This window comes from Platichthys flesus, chromosome 17, assembly GCF_949316205.1.
Source record: "Platichthys flesus chromosome 17, fPlaFle2.1, whole genome shotgun sequence".
Lineage (NCBI taxonomy): Eukaryota > Metazoa > Chordata > Actinopteri > Pleuronectiformes > Pleuronectidae > Platichthys > Platichthys flesus.
Genome location: NC_084961.1, coordinates 448691 through 467306, shown reverse-complemented (window position 1 = coordinate 467306; position 18616 = coordinate 448691). Strand labels below are relative to the sequence as shown.

General features: G+C 48.5%; 1 protein-coding gene across 1 annotated transcript; it reads right to left on the bottom strand.

Annotated features, from left to right (window-relative positions):
* Window positions 1-9483: 9483 nt before the first annotated feature.
* LOC133972241 (uncharacterized) lies at window positions 9484-13067 on the bottom strand. The gene is made up of 3 exons (XM_062409585.1): window positions 12987-13067; window positions 11887-11983; window positions 9484-11800 (listed from the first exon to the last, which is right to left on the bottom strand). The coding sequence occupies exons 2-3, from the start codon at window positions 11981-11983 to the stop codon at window positions 9987-9989; spliced, it is 1911 nt and encodes a 636-aa protein (XP_062265569.1). The 5' UTR covers window positions 12987-13067; the 3' UTR covers window positions 9484-9986.
* Between the last annotated feature and the right edge of the window lie 5549 nt (window positions 13068-18616).

Here is an 18616-nt window from a genome sequence, read left to right as displayed (position 1 = left end):
CTGTGGGACCAGCTGTGGGACCAGTTGTTGGACCAGCTGTAGGAGCAGCTGTGGGACCAGCTGTGGGACCAGTTGTTGGACCAGCTGTGGGACCAGTTGTAGGAGCAGCTGTAGAACCAGCTGTAGGAGCAGCTGTGGGACCAGTTGTGGGACCAGCTGTGGGAACAGCTGTGGGACCAGCTGTAGGACCAGCTGTGGGACCAGCTGTGGGACCAGTTGTTGGACCAGCTGTGGGACCAGCTGTGGGACCAGTTGTAGGAGCAGCTGTGGGACCAGCTGTGGGACCAGTTGTTGGACCAGCTGTAGGACCAGCTGTAGGACCAGCTGTGGGACCAGTTGTTGGACCAGCTGTGGGACCAGCTGTGGGACCAGTTGTTGGACCAGCTGTGGGACCAGTTGTTGGACCAGCTGTGGGACCAGCTGTGGGACCAGCTGTAGGACCAGCTATGGGACCAGTTGTTGGACCAGCTGTAGGACCAGCTGTGGGACCAGCTGTGGGACCAGTTGTTGGACCAGCTGTGGGACCAGTTGTTGGACCAGTTGTGGGACCAGCTGTGGGACCAGTTGTAGGAGCAGCTGTAGGACCAGCTGTGGGACCAGCTGTAGGACCAGCTGTGGGACCAGCTGTGGTGGATGTCGTGGCACTTGAATTTTCACTTCTGGGACAGCGGAGCTTCAGGCTTCCTTCTGCTGTCTGGCTGGTGGATGCTGTTTCCATTTCAGAGTATGGTCAGAATTCATTCATATAATTCAGAGTTCATAGTTTCCAATTTAAATACATAGAAATCATAACTTACCAATCAGTATCAAAACAAAGAGAAAAGTCTTGTTGATCATTTTGAATGCTCTCTGTTCTCCTCGGCTTTCCTCTCCAAAACTGAATCTGACCATCATCTGTGAGAGAATGAAGTAGTTGAAAAGATACTGTTAATATCTTCATGAATATTGTTAGAACAATAAATATTATCAGCGTGAAAGTCTCGTATACAGTTGATTTGACTAAAAACCCTCTGTACTTCTCTTGAAGTACATCGGATCATGTTCATTTCAAATGATTTCACTGTATAAAGCTGTCGGCCACATTCCAGCTGTGACTGGTGCTGTGGGTTTATGAGACATTGAATCAAACCCAAAACCCACAGTAACAGAGACCATGACAGGAACAGGGTCATATGCAGGGACGCCGGTAACGCATTACTTAGTAGAGCGTTACTCTAATCTGACCACTTTTTTGAGTAACGAGTATTCTAACGCGTTATTATTTCCAAACCAATAATCAGATTAAAGTTACTTGTCCAAATCACTGTGAGTTACTCTTCTGGTGTTTGTGGTTAAACTGCTAGGCACGTGCCCTGGCTGGGGGTGCAGTCGCCCAGTCGCCCTCCTCTCCACTCCGCCGGAGGCTCGGTGTGCGGCACGCCTCAATGTTTTTTGGGGGGGGGGAGGTCCTCGTCCGCCTCACGGTGTCGCTGGTGGGGGCCGGTTTCAGGGGACCGATACGGCGGTCGGCGGCGGCGACCCTGGACGCTTGTCGGTCCCGTCTAGCGGATCACCTCACGCCCGCTGGGGGAACCCTCCGTTCACGCGGGGGGCCCCTCTGGCGGCTTCTAATAAAGTGAGTGTTGGCAAAACCGGTTGTCATTTTTTTGTTGAGGCGGCGGGGGTGTTGTCGCAGCTGCTGAATGTAACTAATAAAGTAACTTGTAATCTAACTTAGTTACTTTTAAAATCAAGTTATCTGTAAAGTAACTAATTTACTTTTAAAATCAAGTAATCTGTAAAGTAAGTTAAACTGTGGCAACACTGGTCATATGCACATATTACACATAAAAGCTAAATAAACATTTAAAATGAAATGAAATCACAAAAAACACTGAATCATAATTGAAATACTCACTCAGATTTTGAAGTGACGATGTTTCCTTGACAGTTGCAGTAGCTCTCTCTCTTTGTCTCTTCTTCTTCTTTGACTTTGTCCTTGTCTGTCCTCGTCTCTTCACCCTGTATATATATACCAAGATGCAGCAGGAACCGCGAATGAGTGACGATCATGATGATGTCAGAGCCAGAGACGTCCCTCCCCTTCACGTACTTGGACGCTAGGTGTGTGGATGCTTACTCAGAGTCGTTAACTCAGGTGAAACTTGTCCAGTGACATTTTGAGATTGAACCCATTAATTAAAACTGATGATTTGTTGTTGACCTTTGTTATGATCGTCCCTTTGATATCTGCAACTTGTGTTTAAGTTTAGAACATTTATCTAATTGTTCTTCTACGCAGGCGAGGCTCCACGTAACTGCTTGATAGTTGTGATGCATGGAAACATTTTAATAACAGAGACAAGGATTCAATTATTGTGTGTGTGTGTCTGTGTGTCTTTTTCTGTATGTGTGTATCATTGTTTGTATGTGTGTGTGTGTTTGTGTCTGTGTTTGTGTGTGTGTTGTGTGTGTGTGTTAGTGTGTTTGTGCTTGTGTTTGTGTTTGTTGTGTACTTGTGTGTGTACTTGTTTGTTTGAGTGTGTGTCTGTTTGTATGTTTTTCTGTGTGTATGTGTGTGTTTACGTGTGTTTGTTTGAGTGCGTTTGTGTGTTTATGTGTGTGCGTGTGCATGTATGTGTTTGTGTGTGTATGTGTGGTGTGTGTGTGTGTATGTCTGTGTATCGTTGTTTGTGTATTTTTGCTTGTGTCTCCTGTCCTCCATCTGCCCCCTGTCTGCCCTCTACCTGCCCTCTATCTGCCCCCTGTCTGTCCTCTGTCTGTCCTCTATCTGCCCCCTGTCTGTTCTCCAACTGCCCCCTGTCTGTACTCTATCTGCCCCCTGTCTGTCCTCTATCCTATCTGCCCCCTGTTTCTCCTTTATCTGCCCCCTGTCTGTCCTCTATCTGCCCCCTGTCTGTTCTCCAACTGCCCCCTGTCTGTCCTCTATCTGCCCCCTGTCTGTTCTCCAACTGCCCCCTGTCTGTCCTCTATCTGCCCCCTGTCTGTCCTCTATCTGCCACCCTGTCTGTTATCCAACTGCCCCCTGTCTGTCCTCTACCTGCCCCCTGTCTGTACTATATCTGCCCCCTGTCTGAACTCTATCTGCCCCCTGTCTGTCCTCTACCTGCCCCCGGTCTGTCCTCTATCTGCCCTCTTTCTGCCCCCTGTCTGTCCTCTATCTGCCCCCTGTCTGTCCTCTATCTGCCCCCTGTCTGTCCTCTATCTGCCCCCTGTCTGTCCTCTATCTGCCCCCTGTCTGTCCTCTATCTGCCCCCTGTCTGTCCTCTATCTGCCCCCTGTTTCTCCTCTACCTGCCCCCTGTCTGTCCTCTATCTGCTCTTTTTCTGTCCTCTACATGCCCCCTGTCTGTCCTCTACCTGCCCCCTGTCTGTCCTCTAGCTGTCCTCTACATGCCCCTGTCTGTCCTCTAGCTGTCCTCTACATGCCCCTGTCTGTCCTCTACCTGCCCCCTGTCTGTCCTCTAGCTGTCCTCTATCTGCCCCTGTCTGTCCTCTACCTGCCCTTGGTCTGTCCTCTACCTGCCCCCTGTCTGTCCTCTATCTGCTCTTTTTCTGTCCTCTACATGCCCCCTGTCTGTCCTCTACCTGCCCCCTGTCTGTCCTCTAGCTGTCCTCTACATGCCCCTGTCTGTCCTCTACCTGCCCCCTGTCTGTCCTCTACCTGCCCCCTGTCTGTTCTGTAGCTGCTGTTGATGTGTCCTTGTCTCTGAGGCTTCAGGGAGTCTCTCGTTCTTGGAATGTGCTAATTGCACTAATTGTCTTTTCTTGTGAAGTTGTGTGGGTGGCACCACGCCTCACACCACATGATGCTCCTTTCACCAGCTCAGAGGAATGTGCTGTGATTTATACACAATGACAGATAATAGAGATGTGACCGAGCTGAACCTCTGGAAAATATGTTTCAGAGATAATTATTATTAATAGTCAAACATAGACATTATAGATCATACACCCAGTTACAAGTTTATTACGTACGTATTGTTCTCAGTGGTGGATAAAGCACTCGCTTCACTCACTTGATCGAAAATAATAGAAAACCAGAATGTGGACGAGACTTAACTCTTAACTAAGTAAAAGTATTAAAAAGTTAAAGTTCTCATTCATTAGGAAGACTTTACATTTAATTTGATCAGAATTTGATGATTAAAAGTGAGGCATTAACATGTGAACGTTGTTGGGACATGGTTTTTGTGAAACCAAAGGCCTCCGCTTCGGCCTATATGGGTAAGCAAAAGCCTGAATCCGCATGTCCTGGGATCCGGACAAAGCCAGTGCAAAGGGAACTCAGTCTCTCAGGATGCCTCAACTTCACACAGAGGTGTGAAAAGCTACCAGAGACAAAAGGGTCAACTTCTATTGGTCACTCTGGACCCCATGACCTTTGAGGTCCCCGGCCAGTATAAGGCGATGTCTCACTCTCTTCTATCTCTTTCTACAATCCCTGCACAGACGATGGCTGCCAGCCTCTTTTCCTGCATGGCCGTGGGGAGAAGCCTGGTTTCTCCAGCTCGTATCTTCTCTTCCCATCCAACTCTTCGAGAGGAGCACAAAGTTGCAGCTTCCAGTTCATCTCACCAAAGAAACCTCCTCGCAACTCAAGCTCTGCCAAACTCCTAGTAGCGAACTCGATCTCCTGCGGGACTTCAGAAGAAGGGGGTGGGGCCATCGCTAGGTGGTCAGCGACCATTTTGAAAGCATGCTAAGGAAGGTGTGAACTTTGGTCAAGCCACCATTTTGAGAGCACCCTGATTTACATAGGCACACACATACTCACATACACATCTTTGTTTAGTTAATACGTGCTAGTAATTTGTGTTTTTATACTTTATTATACTCATAATAAATGTTTTACTTTCACAAATGTTTTTCCATTAATGTTGCATGCATGAATTTTGAAAACCTCTAAACTGTCAAGAACTCCATAACCTTCAGTGTTCATTATATAATCTTTAATAGTAAATATTGAGATTTATAATTGAACTAGATCTAAATGAGATTGTTCTTTACATTTGATTTGTGGTGATTTTGTTTTTTGTTGTGTAGTTTTTGCTGTTAGTTGTGTGTGGCAGGGGGCCTGGTTGGCTCCTGGCTGCAGCAGAACGAGGCACACCTGCTCCCAATCCATCTAATCATCCCCTCCATATAAACATGGTCGTCTCACCTCTTCGACGCCAGATTATTCCGTCTACTATGGTAGCAGTTGGGCTGCAGAACTCTCAACCTTCGTGTCCCTTGGATGTACTCTAACCTTTGTGCTTTTCTTCAACCCAGAACCTTCTTGTGCCTCACCGCTCGGCTCCTCATCCTCTTCTCTACCAGGATCCCCTAGCCAGCCAGCACCCTGCCACTCCAGCTGGCATCTACCTCTTCTGCAAATAAACTCTGTTCATTTACCCACCAGCATCTCGTCCGTGTCGGCTTTGGGGTCCAAACCTTCACTCAACCTTAACATGATTGTTGGTCCCTGATACCAGGGTGGGGCCCTGTCTTTTATAGATTATAATTACAGAATGTATTAATCTTAATTGATAATTGTACTGTTTTTCATTAATAATTTCATTATTCTTAGTTGATAACTTTATCATTTTAATTAATTTTATTATTTTTAATAAATACTTTTATTATTGTTATCATATTAAATGATTATTAGAAATTAGCCAACATCAAGTCTACCTATTGCACAACACACTGGTTGAGCTGAAGTTGATCTGAGCTGGTTGAGCAGAGCCAGTCCAGTGGCCCCGAGATGAGTGGGGGCCCCACAAGATGAGAGGGCCCCAGAGATGAGAGGGGGCCCCTGGGAGCCAGGTGAGGGACCTCATGTTATGATGAATGTAACATCTCAGAAGCAGCTGAAGCCACTCAGACAGAGGATATATCAGTTTTTAATTAATTTCTTCCTCTTAAATAATTGTTCATGTTTATGCTCTATTTACAAAAATTGTGTTTATATATGGGGTGCCGTTTGTAAAGCTGCTCACGCTGAAAACAACAGCAACATTTTGTCACATTTAGCTTCAAACTATGTTTAAAAAACTGGTGTGAATTTTTGAGAGTCACTTTTTTACACATTTACAACAGTAGATTTGTCAACTTAGAGATATTTAAAATATTTAAATCCAAATGTTAAATGTTACACTCACTCACTCATCTCATCATCACTCATCGTCATCCGCTTATCCGGGGTCGGGTCGCGGGGGGAGCAGCTCAAGTAGGGGGCCCCAGACTTCCCTTTCCCGGGCCACATTGACCAGCTCTGACGGGGGGATCCCGAGGCGTTCCCAGGCCAGTGTTGAGATATAATCTCTCCACCTAGTCCAGGGTCTTCCCCGAGGTCTCCTCCCCACTGGACGTGCCTGAAAAACCTCCCAAGGGAGGCGCCCAGTGGGCATCCTTACCAGATGCCCGAAACCACCTCAGCTGACTCCTTTCTAAGTAAAGGAGCAGCGGCTCTAATCCGAGTTCCTCACGGATGGCTGAGCTTCTCACCCTATCCCTAAGGGAGACGCCAGCCACCCTTCTGAGAAAACTCATCTCGGCCGCTTGTACCCGCGATCTCGTCCTTTCGGTCATCACCCTGCCCTCATGACCATAGGTGAGGATAGGAACGAAGATCGACCAGTAGATCGAGAGCTTTGCCTTGCGGCTCAGCTCTCTTTTCGTTACAACAGTGCGGTAAAGCGAACGCAATAACGCCCCCGCTGCTCCGATTCTCCGGCTCCATAGTACCCTCACTCGCGAACGAGACCCAGAGGTACTTGAACTCCTTCACTTGGGCTAAGGACTCATTTCCTACCCGGAGTAAGCAATCCATCGGTTTCCTGCTAAGAGTCATGGCCTCAGATTTAGCAGTGCTGATCCTCATCCCAGCCGCTTCACACTCGGCCGCCAGCCGATCCAGTGAGTGCTGAAAGTCACAAGCCGATGATCCAATGAGGACCACATCATCCGCAAAAAGCAGTGACGAGATCCTCAGACCACCGAACTGCAACCCCTCCCCACCACGACTACGCCTCGATATCCTGTCCATGTATATCACAAACAGGATTGGTGACAAGGCGCAGCCCTGGCGGAGACCAGCACCCACTGAGAACGAAACTGACTGGCTGCCAAGGAAGCGAACACAGCTCTCGCTTTGGGAGTACAGGGATTGGATGGCCCTGAGGAGAGACCCCCTTACCCCATACTCCCGCAGCACCTCCCACAGTTTCTCCCGGGGGACCCGGTCATACGCCTTCTCCAGATCCACAAAACTCATGTAGACTGGATGGGCATACTCCCAGGCCCCCTCCAGGATCCTTGCGAGAGTGAAGAGCTGGTCCGTAGTTCCACGTCCGGGGCGAAAACCGCATTGTTCCTCTTCAATCTGAGGTTCGACGATCGGCCGAACCCTCCTTTCCAGCACCTTGGAGTAGACTTTAGCAGGGAGGCTGAGAAGTGTGATACCCCGGTAATTGGTACACACTCTCTGGTCTCCCTTTTTGAACAGGGGAACCACCACCCCGGTTTGCCACTCCTTTGGCACTGTACCCGACTCCCACGCGATGTTGAATAGGCGTGTCCGAGGGTTACCGCCCCTTGAGGAGCCTAAGACCCTGAGGCCACAGCTAGCCACCGCAGCTTCAGCAATGGAGGCTTTGAACACCGCCCACTCTGGCTCAATGCCCCCAACCTCCACAGGAATGCCAGAAAAACTCCGCCGGAGGTGTGAGTTGAAGATACCTAGGACGGGGGCCTCCTCCAGACGTTCCGCCCCTCTCTTTACCCGAGTGTCCAAAACATGCGGCCTCAGATCAGAGGACACAATCACAAAATCGATCATTGATCTTCGGCCTATGGTGTTTGTTATGGATAATCCATGACTAGAACAGAAGTCCAATAACAAACGACCGCTCGGGTTTAGATCAGGGAGGCCGTTACTCCCCACCACGCCTCTCCAGGTGTCTCCATCGTTGCCCACGTGGGCGTTGAAGTCACCCAGCAGAAGTACGGAGTCCCCTACTGGAGCCCCATACAGGACTCCATTCAGGGTCTCCAAGAAGGCCGAGTACTCTGAGCTGCTGTTTGGAGCATACGCACAAACAACAGTCAGAGTTTTCCCCCCTACAACCCTTAGGCGTAGGGAGGCGACCCTCTCGTCTACCGGGGTAAACTCCAACACCGCGGCGCTCAGCCGGGGATTTATGAGTATCCCCACACCCGCCCGGCGCCTCACGCCCTCGGCAACTCCGGAGAAGAATAGAGTCCAACCCTTATCCAGGAGTACGGTACCAGAGCTGAGACTGTGCGTGGAGGTAAGCCCCACCAGATCTAACTGATAGCGCTCCACCTCCCTCACAAGCTCCGGTTCCTTTCCCCACAGCGAGGTGACGTTCCACGTCCCCAGAGCCAGCTTCTGCCGCCCGGGTCTGGTCCGTCGAGACCCCTGACCTTCGCTGCCACCCATGTGGCTGCGCACCCGACCCCAACGGGTCTTCCCACAGGTGGTGGGCCCATGGGATGAAGAGAGGGGGGTGCCACGTAGTTTGTTCGGGCTATGCCCGACCGGGCTCCGTGGCAAACCCGGCCACCAGGCGCTCGCCATCGAGCCCTCCGTCTGGGCCTAGCTCCAGACGGGGCCCCCGGGCTTCCTCCGGGCCGGGTCACATCTCCTCTTTTTCCGTTATTCATTGAGGTTTTTTGAACCATTCTTAGTCTGGCCCCTCACCTGAGACCACTCTGCCATGAGAGACCCTACCAGGAGCACAAGGCTCCAGACAACACAGCCCTCAGGTTCATAGGGACACGCAAACCTCTCCACCACGATAAGGTGACGGTTCCACACTTAAATGTTAAATGTTAAATCTAAATGCTAAATCTAAGCCTAAATGTTAAATTTTAATCGAAATCTACATGTGAAATCTAAATGTTTAATCGAAATCTAAATGTTAAATTCAAATCTAAACGTTAAATACAAATCTAAATGTTAAATCTGAATCTAAATCTAAATGTTAAATCTAAACGTTAAATCTAAATCTAAATCCAAATGTTAAATGTAAATGTTTCGGGTGAAACTAAATATTTAACTAATATATTCAAATGCCGGTAAAAGGAATAAACAAAATAAAAGCTTGAGGAGGTCAGAGTGTGTTTATAGTGGGAAATAACGAATAAATCTTATCCGGGGAAATGGCCTCTTGGACATGGATTATCGTGATATTAACTACATAAAATAACAATCACGTTTGGAGAACTTTATTTGAAGAGTACTTTGATTTTTTTGTGTATAGTGTATAGTTGACAAATATTGTTGTAAATGTGCAAAAAAGTGACTCAAAAAATGTACACCATTTTTTTAAACATGGTTTGAAGCTATATGTGACAAAATGTTGCTGTTATTTTTCAGCGTGATTAGCTTTACAAACGGCACCCCATATTTATAAACCGTAATCATTGTACTTTTTATTTAAAAGCCCAAAACTTCACCAAATGTTTTTCAACACATATTAAAGGCAGAGGAACCTCGATGGGCTTGAGCTGCTTGGCAAAGAAAACAACGATCAAAGCAAAATGCAGTAATTGTTCATTTATTGATGGAGACATAATCACATTCTTTCATGAATTAGATCAAGAGCAGCTGTTTTAATTTATAATCAAAAACCGTCACAATTACGAATATGAATTGCAATAAACTATAGAATAACAACAGTTTCATTCAGTACAAACCATGCTCACAATAAATAGGATAATAAATAGGATAATTTACAGCCATTTAAAGAGTTGAATAACTCTATTACTGATTAGTGATTATTCAAATATTGATCATTGTTCCCTTTCTCATTTCCTTTGATCCAACTTTTCTGACCTGTCAAAGACAAATATAAAATGGTATAATTTTGGTACACACACGATGAATTGGAGATAAAATAAAGGAATAAATACATCTTGATATTCTACAATTGAGCGTGTCAGTCCTTCAGTGCAGCAGCTGCGTCATGTTGCTCCTCACAGAAGCAGAGCAGCGATGACGGAGATCCCCACAGAAACCAGGCTGATCGTATGGTAGCTCGCAGCTCCTGTTGTGTTGCTTCCTGGATTTGATCCTGTTCCAGACCCAGACCCAGAACTAGCTCCAGATCCAGATCCAGACCCAGACCCAGATCCAGTCCCAGATCCAGTCCCAGACCCAGACCCAGATCCAGATCCAGACCCAGACCCAGACCCAGATCCAGATCCACCTGCTGCTGCTGCGTTGCTTTGGTCAGCGAGGGCCTCTGCTGCTGTTGCTGCGGCTGAGGCCGATGTCACCGCCCCTTGTGCTGCTGATGTCATTATTGCTGTGAGTTCTGCCGCGGATGTTGCAGATGTTGCTGATGCTGCGTCTTCTGCTGTTTCCGCTGCTGTTGTGGCTACTGCTGCTGTTGCCTGTGCCATCTCTGCCACTGCCTGTGCCCCTGCTATCGCTGCTTTCTCTGCTGCGGTCGAGCCTGTGGCCTGTGATAAAACGTCCTGCAGCTGTTCTACTGCTTCTTTTGATGCTGTGGCCACTGATCTGGCAGCTTCAGCAGCTCCTGAGATTGTTGCTGGATTTGCGTTTGCAGCTGCTGCCGACGTTGCTGCTGCTGCTGCTGTTTTTGCTGCATTTGCCGACTTAATTGCTGATGCTGCTATCAGCGCTGCTTGCTGCGTTTGTCCTGCTGTTCCTTGTTTTAATGCTGCGTCTACGGCTGCTTGTGCTGCCAGATCTGCTGCTTCAGCCGCTTTTCTTGCTGCTGCAGCTGCTGTTTCCACTGGTGCTGCCCCTGCTGCAACTAATGCAGCAGCCTTTGCTGCTTGTTTTGCAGCTACTGCTGCATTCCTGGCTGCTGTGGATGCTGCTGGTCCAGAAGCTGCCGCAGCTGCTGAGGCAGCTGCTGCCGCTGCTGCTGCTGCTGCTGTTGACGCCACGACTGCAGTTTCCTTTGCTTTAACTTCTACAGGTGCTGCTGTTGTTGTTGTTGTTATTATTGTTGTTGTTGTTGTTGTTGTTGTTTTAGTTGCCAAGGTTGATGCTGCAGTGCTGCCTGGTGTGGGGCTTGCTGTAGATGGGGTTACATTTGTCCCTGATACCAGTGAAAGCTGAACGCCTGCTGCTGCTGTTGCACTTCTTGCTGCTGCATTTGTACTTGATTTCATTATTTCAGAGTTGTTTGCTGTTGCTGCCTTTACTACTGATTCTACTGACAATGCTGTTGCTCCTGCGATGTCTGCCACTGTTTCTGCTGTTGCTATTGCTGAACGTGATTCTTCTGTCATTTGTGCTGCTTTTTCTGCGGGGATTGCTGATAATGTCGCCAATGCATCGTTTGAGGATTTCCCCACTTCTTTGGCAGCTTCTGCTGTTTCCATCAATGCTTGTTGAGATGCTGCTGCTGAAGCTGCCTCGTTGACTGCTTTTGCTGCTGTTGCTGCTGCCTTTGCAGCCTTTGCTGCTTTTGATGATTCCTTGGCTATATTTGCCATTACATCTGTAATTGATGCAGGTGCACTTGCTGCTGCTTGAATGGCTGCTAATGCTACTGCTTCTGCTGCCTCTGCAGCGTCTTCAGCTGCTGCTACTGCCAGGGATACTGATGCTGTTCCATCTGCTGCTAAGGTGGCAGCTCGAGCTGCTGCTCGTGCCTGGGTTATGGCAGCTTCTAATTCTTTGGGTGCTGCTCCACTGACTGCTGCTGTTGAGGCTGCCACTGCAGTTGCTGCTGCTGCTGCTGACGTGGACGCGATAATTGCTGCAGTTTGTTTTTCTGTGGGTGCTGTTGTTTGACTATTTGATGGTTGCCCTGTGTTTTAAGAGTATGGTAAGAATTCATTCATATAATTCAGAGTTCATAGTTTCCAATTTAAATACATATAAATCTTAACTTACCAATCAGTATCACAACAAAGAGAAAAGTCTTGGCGATCATTTTGAATGCTCTCTGTTCTCCTCGGCTTTCCTCTCCAAAACTGAATCTGACCATCATCTGTGAGAGAATGAAGTAGTTGAAAAGATACTGTTAATATCTTCATGAATATTGTTAGAACAATAAATATTATCAGCGTGAAAGTCTCGTATACAGTTGATTTGACTAAAAACCCTCTGTACTTCTCTTGAACTACATCGGATCATGTTCATTTCAAATGATTTCACTCTATAAAGCTGTCGGCCACATTCCAGCTGTGACTGGTGCTGTGGGTTTATGAGACATTGAATCAAACCCAAAACCCACAGTAACAGAGACCATGACAGGAACAGGGTCATATGCAGGGACGCCGGTAACGCATTACTTAGTAGAGCGTTACTCTAATCTGACCACTTTTTTGAGTAACGAGTATTCTAACGCGTAATTATTTCCAAACCAATAATCAGATTAAAGTTACTTGTCCAAATCACTGTGAGTTACTCTTCTGGTGTTTGTGGTTAAACTGCTAGGCACGTGCCCTGGCTGGGGGTGCAGTCGCCCAGTCGCCCTCCTCTCCACTCCGCCGGAGGCTCGGTGTGCGGCACGCCTCAATGTTTTTTTGGGGGGGGGAGGTCCTCGTCCGCCTCACGGTGTCGCTGGTGGGGGCCGGTTTCAGGGGACCGATACGGCGGTCGGCGGCGGCGACCCTGGACGCTTGTCGGTCCCGTCTAGCGGATCACCTCACGCCCGCTGGGGGAACCCTCCGTTCACGCGGGGGGCCCCTCTGGCGGCTTCTAATAAAGTGAGTGTTGGCAAAACCGGTTGTCATTTTTTTGTTGAGGCGGCGGGGGTGTTGTCGCAGCTGCTGAATGTAACTAATAAAGTAACTTGTAATCTAACTTAGTTACTTTTAAAATCAAGTTATCTGTAAAGTAACTAATTTACTTTTAAAATCAAGTAATCTGTAAAGTAAGTTAAACTGTGGCAACACTGGTCATATGCACATATTACACATAAAAGCTAAATAAACATTTAAAATGAAATGAAATCACAAAAAACACTGAATCATAAGTGAAATACTCACTCAGATGTTGAAGTGACGATGTTTCCTTGACAGTTGCAGTAGCTCTCTCTCTTTGTCTCTTCTTCTTCTTTGACTTTGTCCTTGTCTGTCCTCGTCTCTTCACCCTGTATATATATACCAAGATGCAGCAGGAACCGCGAATGAGTGACGATCATGATGATGTCAGAGCCAGAGACGTCCCTCCCCTTCACGTACTTGGACGCTAGGTGTGTGGATGCTTACTCAGAGTCGTTAACTCAGGTGAAACTTGTCCAGTGACATTTTGAGATGAACCCATTAATTAAAACTGATGATTTGTTGTTGACCTTTGTTATGATCGTCCCTTTGATATCTGCAACTTATGTTTAAGTTTAGAACATTTATCTAATTGTTCTTCTACGCAGGCGAGGCTCCACGTAACTGCTTGATAGTTGTGATGCATGGAAACATTTTAATAACAGAGACAAGGATTTAATTATTGTGTGTGTGTGTGTGTGTGTGTATGTGTGTGTGTGTCTGTGTGTCTTAGTTTGTGTGTGTGTGTGTGAGTCTGTGTCTTTGTTTGTATGTGTGTGTTTGTTTGTGTGTGTCTGTGTGTGTTTGTTTTTGTGTGTGTGTGTGAGTGTGTGTTTGTCTGTGTGTCTGCATTTGTGTGTGTGTATGTGTGTGTGTGTCTTTGTGTGTGTCTGTGTGGCTTTGTTTGTGTGTGTGTGTGTCTGTGTGTCTTTGTTTGTATGTGTATGTTTATTTGTGTGTGTGTGTCTGTGTCTGTGTGTGTTTGTGTTTGAGTGTGTGTGTGTGTGTGTGTGTGTGTGTGTGTCTGTGTCTGTGTCTGCATTTGTGGGTGTTTGTGGGTGAGTGTGTCTGTGTGTCCTTGTTTGTGTGTGTGTGTGTCTGTGTGTCTTTGTTTGTATGTGTGTATTTGTTTGTGTGTGTGTGTGTGTCCGTGAGTGTTTGTGTGTGTTTGTGTTTGTATGTGTGTGTTTGTTTGTGTGTGTGTTAGGGCCAGGCTTCGGACACAGAGGCTGAGGCGGAAGTTAAGTTAAATATAGTTTATTGGAATCCAATAACATGGACAGGCAGACAGGGGCTGGAGTCAGGGCAATAATCCAGCTGCTGGTCCTGGGCGGGCAGACAGAGAAAGTCAGCATTGGAACGAACTGGTCCTAACGTAAAAATTTAATTTTTTACTATATCTATTTTGCGACAACTAACTTAACGTAGTCTATAGTCCGGCGCAGACTGAGGGCAGGAGTGGAGCTTATATAGGCAGCTGGTTAATCAAGACCCCAACTCCAGCACACCAGGACCTCATCCGCAATTAGCGACGCCACCTGCACACACAAGCGAGACAGAGAGAAAGAGAGAGAGAGAGAAAGAGAAAGAGAGAAACTAGAAGGCAGGTGAGGCAGGGGCCATGACAGAACCTCCCCCTCTACGGGTATCACCTGGCGCCCTCAAGAACCGGTCTGGGTGATCCCGGCAGAAGTCCGTGATGACAGAGGGGTCAAAGATGTCCTGCCGGGGAACCCAACAGCATTCCTCTGGACCATAGCCCTCCAATTAGTGGAAGCCACGCCCCAGGCGCCCCATATCAAGGATGCGCCGCACTGTGTAAATGGGACCGCCGTCCACCAACCGGGGGGGGCAGCTTCAGGGGAAGAGAGGGGACTGGACTGCACTGTTTTTAACTGGGACACATGAAAAGTGGGGTGAATCCTACGAAAGGAGGCAGGGAGCTTCAGCTGGACAGCACAGGGGTTCACGACAGCCTCTACTTCAAATGGACCAACATACCGGGGAGCAAGTTTCCTAGAGTTCACTTGAAGAGGAAGATCTCTGGAGATGAGCCATACCTTTTGCCCTGGAGCATAAGCGGGTGCTGGGGCACGGCGACGATTGGCCTGGTCTTGAGTCCTGGAGGAAGTACGGAGCAGGGCAGCACGAGCACGCCTCCAAGTGCCACGACAGAGACGCATATTGTCCTGGACCGAAGGGACGGTGATCTCGGCCTCCTGATCTGGAAATAGAGGGGGTTCATAGCCCATGGAACAGAGGAAGGGAGACATACCGGAGGAGGCGTAAGGGAGTGTGTTGTGGCCCTCTGTCAGAGACGATGTCTGAAGGTAGACCATGGATGCGGAAGACATTCTGCACCAATAGGTCAGCAGTCTCCTGAGCTGAGGGTAATTTGGGCAGAGCAATGAAGTGAGCAGCCTTGGAAAAACGATCAATTACCGTGAGGACCACAGTATTGCCTCCAGAGGGGCTCAGACCGGTCACAAAGTCCAGGGCAATATGGGACCACGGACGACCGGAGATCGGCAGAGGACGGAGCAAACCAGAACTGCGCCTGGTGGAGGTCTAATTCCGTGGACAGACGGCGCAGGCTGCTACAAACAAGCGAGTATCCTTGTCCATGGTCGGCCACCAGAAGCGTCGCTTGAGGAACAATATGGTTTGGTGGATCCCTGGATGACAGTTAAGGCGGGACGCGTGTGCCCATTGCAGGACCCGAGAGCAGACAGAGTCTGGGACAAAAGGGCAGTTAGGTAAGGACAGCAACAATGCAGGAAGGAGGAACGTTGGTCTCTGGTTCCGCGGGACCCTCCTCCACCGTGAACTGGTAAGACAGGGCATCCGGCTTCACGTTCCTGGAACATGGGCGGAAAGTCAGTGTGAAATTGAACCTTCCAAAGAACAGGGCCCACCTAGCCTGGCGAGAGTTCAGACGCTTGGCAGTCTGAATATAGGACAGGTTCCTGTGGTTGGTCCACACAATGAAGGGGTGCTCCACACCCTCAGCCAGTGTCGCCACTCCTCCAACGCCAACACCACAGCAAGTAACTCCTTATTGCCGACATCATAATTCCTCTCCGGGGGATCCAGCTTGTGGGAGAAGAAAGCACAAGGATGCATCTTGTTATCATCGGGAGAGCGTTGAGAGAGTATACCACCTACCCCAGTCTCTGACGCATCCATCTCCACAACGAACTGCCATGACCGGTCAGGGTAGATCAGGATGGGGGAGGAGATGAACAGGCGCTTGAGGTCGGAGAAGGCCACCTCGGCCTTAGCAGTCCAGTGGAATGGGACTGAGGAGCAGGTGAGTGCTGTCAGAGGAGCTGCTATTGTGCTGAAGTTTCTCACAAACCTCCTGTAGAAGTTCGCGAAGCCATTGAAACGCTGCAGCTGTTTGAGATTGGTGGGAGTGGGCCAGTCCGCGACAGCACAGACCTTGGCAGGATCCATCCGGAGCTCCCCCTGAGAGATGACAAAACCGAGAAAGGAAGTAGTGGTGGCATGAAACTCACATTTCTCGGTCTTGACAAATAGTTTGTTCTCCAGAAGCCGCTGCAGCACTGTGCGAACATGATCCTGATGTTCCTGCAGAGAGCGGGAGTAGATAAGAATATCATCTAGATATACAAATACAAAACGACCTAGCATGTCCCCAAGCACATCATTCACCAGGGCTTGAAAGACTGCTGGGGCATTGGAGAGGTTGAAATGCATAACCCAGTATATAAAATGACCTAACGGTGAGTTGAAAGCTGTCTTCCATTCATCACCCTTCCTGATGCGCACCAGATGATAGGCGTTGCGTAGGTCCAGGGTAGTGAAAATGGATGCTCCTTGAAGAAGGACAAAGGCAGAGTCGATGAGAGGCAGAGGATACTTGTTTTTGACTGTGATGTTGCTCGACAATATCTCTCCCCCTACTGTCGAGCCGGACCTTTTACCGGTCGGACGGGACAATTAGCCAGGAAATGACCAGCTCGGCCACAGTACAGGCAGGATTGGGTCTTCATTCTGCTGTTTTTCTCCCCGGGGGACAGATGGAGGCCGTCTACCTGCATGGACTCTGGTACGGGAACCTGCGGCATCTCTCAGCGAGCCCACTGCCAAACTTTGGAATTGGATCACAAAATCCCGGACTATCAGTCTTCCCTGACGGATCTTCGAAAGCCGCTCCCCGGCTTGCTGCCCCCGTATCGGGTGATCGAACATCCGCTTGAGCTCTGTGGCGAAGGCCTCAGCAGACATGGCCAGCGGGGAGTGTTGCTCAAAGAGGGCATTATAAAAGCTGAGCGGACGACCCTCGAGTAAATTAACCAGGTAAGAAATTCTTGCGTTATCACTAGCATATTCAATGGGCTGTGCATTAAAGGCTAACTGACATTGCGTGAGAAACTGGCGACAGGTGTTGGGATCACCAGAGTACTTAGCTTGTGGGGGAATCCGGGGTTCCGGGGCAGCAGTGCCTGCAGCCGGAGCAGGTTGAGCAGCTGGGGGGGCTTGTTGAACAGGAGCAGGAGCCTGAGCGGCGAGGGAAGGTACCGCGTCCAGCCGGGCGATGAGAGCAGACAGGGCGGTGGTGATCTGATCCACTTTTTCCTGGATGCTATGCAGAGCCTCGTCGTGGTGACCCAGCTGTGCTCCTTGGAGAGCCATTGCCTGTCTGAGGGCCTCAGCTTGCTCTGCCAAGTCCATTGTGGCCAGACTATACTGTTAAGTCTTCGGGCACAGAGGCAGAGAGAGAGGCTGAGGCGGAAGTCAAGTTAAATATAGTTTATTGGAATCCAATAACACGGACAGGCAGGCAGGCAGGCAGATTGGCAGGCAGGCAGATAGGCAGGCAGGCAGGGGCTGGAGTCGGGGCAATAATCCAGCTGCTGGTCCTGGGCGGGGAGACAGAGAAAGTCAGCACTCGAACGAACAGGACCTTACAGAAATATTAATTCTTAACTGTATCTAGGCTGAGACAACTAACTTAACGTAGTCTAAAGTCCGGCGCAGACTGAGTGCAGGAGTGGAGCTTATATAGGCAGCTGGTTAATCAAGACCCCAACTCCAGCTAGCCAGGACCTCATCCGCGTGTTTGTGTGTGTGTCTGTGTGTCTTTGTGTGTATGTGTGTGTTTGTTTGTGTTTGTGTGTGTCTGTGTGTGTGTTTGTGTGTGTGTGTGTGTGTGTGTGTCTGTGTGTCTGTCTGTGTGTCTGTGTGTCTGCATATTTGTGTGCGTGTGTGTGTGTCTGTGTGGCTTTGTTTGTGTATGTGTGCGTGTGTCTGTGTGTCTTTGTTTGTATGTGTATGTTTGTTTGTGTGTGTGTGTGTGTCTGTGTGTGTTTGTGTGTGTGTGTGTCTGTGTGTGTTTGTGTGTGTGTGTGCCTGTGTGTGTATGTGCGTGCGTGTGTGTGTGTGTCTGTCTCCTGTCCTCAAATAGACCCCTGTCTGTCCTCTACCTGCCCCCTGTCTGTCCTCTACCTGTCCTCTACCTGCCCCCTGTCTGTCCTCTACCTGTCCTCTACCTGCCCCCTGTCTATCCTCTAGCTGCTGTTGATGTGTCCTTGTCTCTGAGGCTTCAGGGAGTCTCTCATACTTTTAGTGACAATTAGTGCTAATTGCACTAATTGTCTTTTCTTGTGAAGTTGTGTGGGTGGCACCACGCCTCACACCACACGATGCTCTTTTCACCAGCTCAGAGGAATGTGCTGCGGTTTATACACTGTTGTGCAATAATGCTTAAAAAGTGATACCATAGAATGGTGTGCCTTTAGCATTCAATAAATGTAGTTATCAAAATAAAATATAAAACATTAAAATCTAAAATATTCATATTAATCATTACTTTATTTGGTTAAAGGTAC

Coding starts and splice junctions, on each gene's coding strand:
- LOC133972241 (XM_062409585.1), bottom strand. CDS start 11,983: ATGATGGTCAGATTCAGTTTTGGAGAGGAAAGCCGAGGAGAACAGAGA. Junction 11,801..11,886: donor CTTTGTTGTGATACTGATTG/GTAAGTTAAGAT, acceptor CTTAAAACACAG/GGCAACCATCAAATAGTCAA.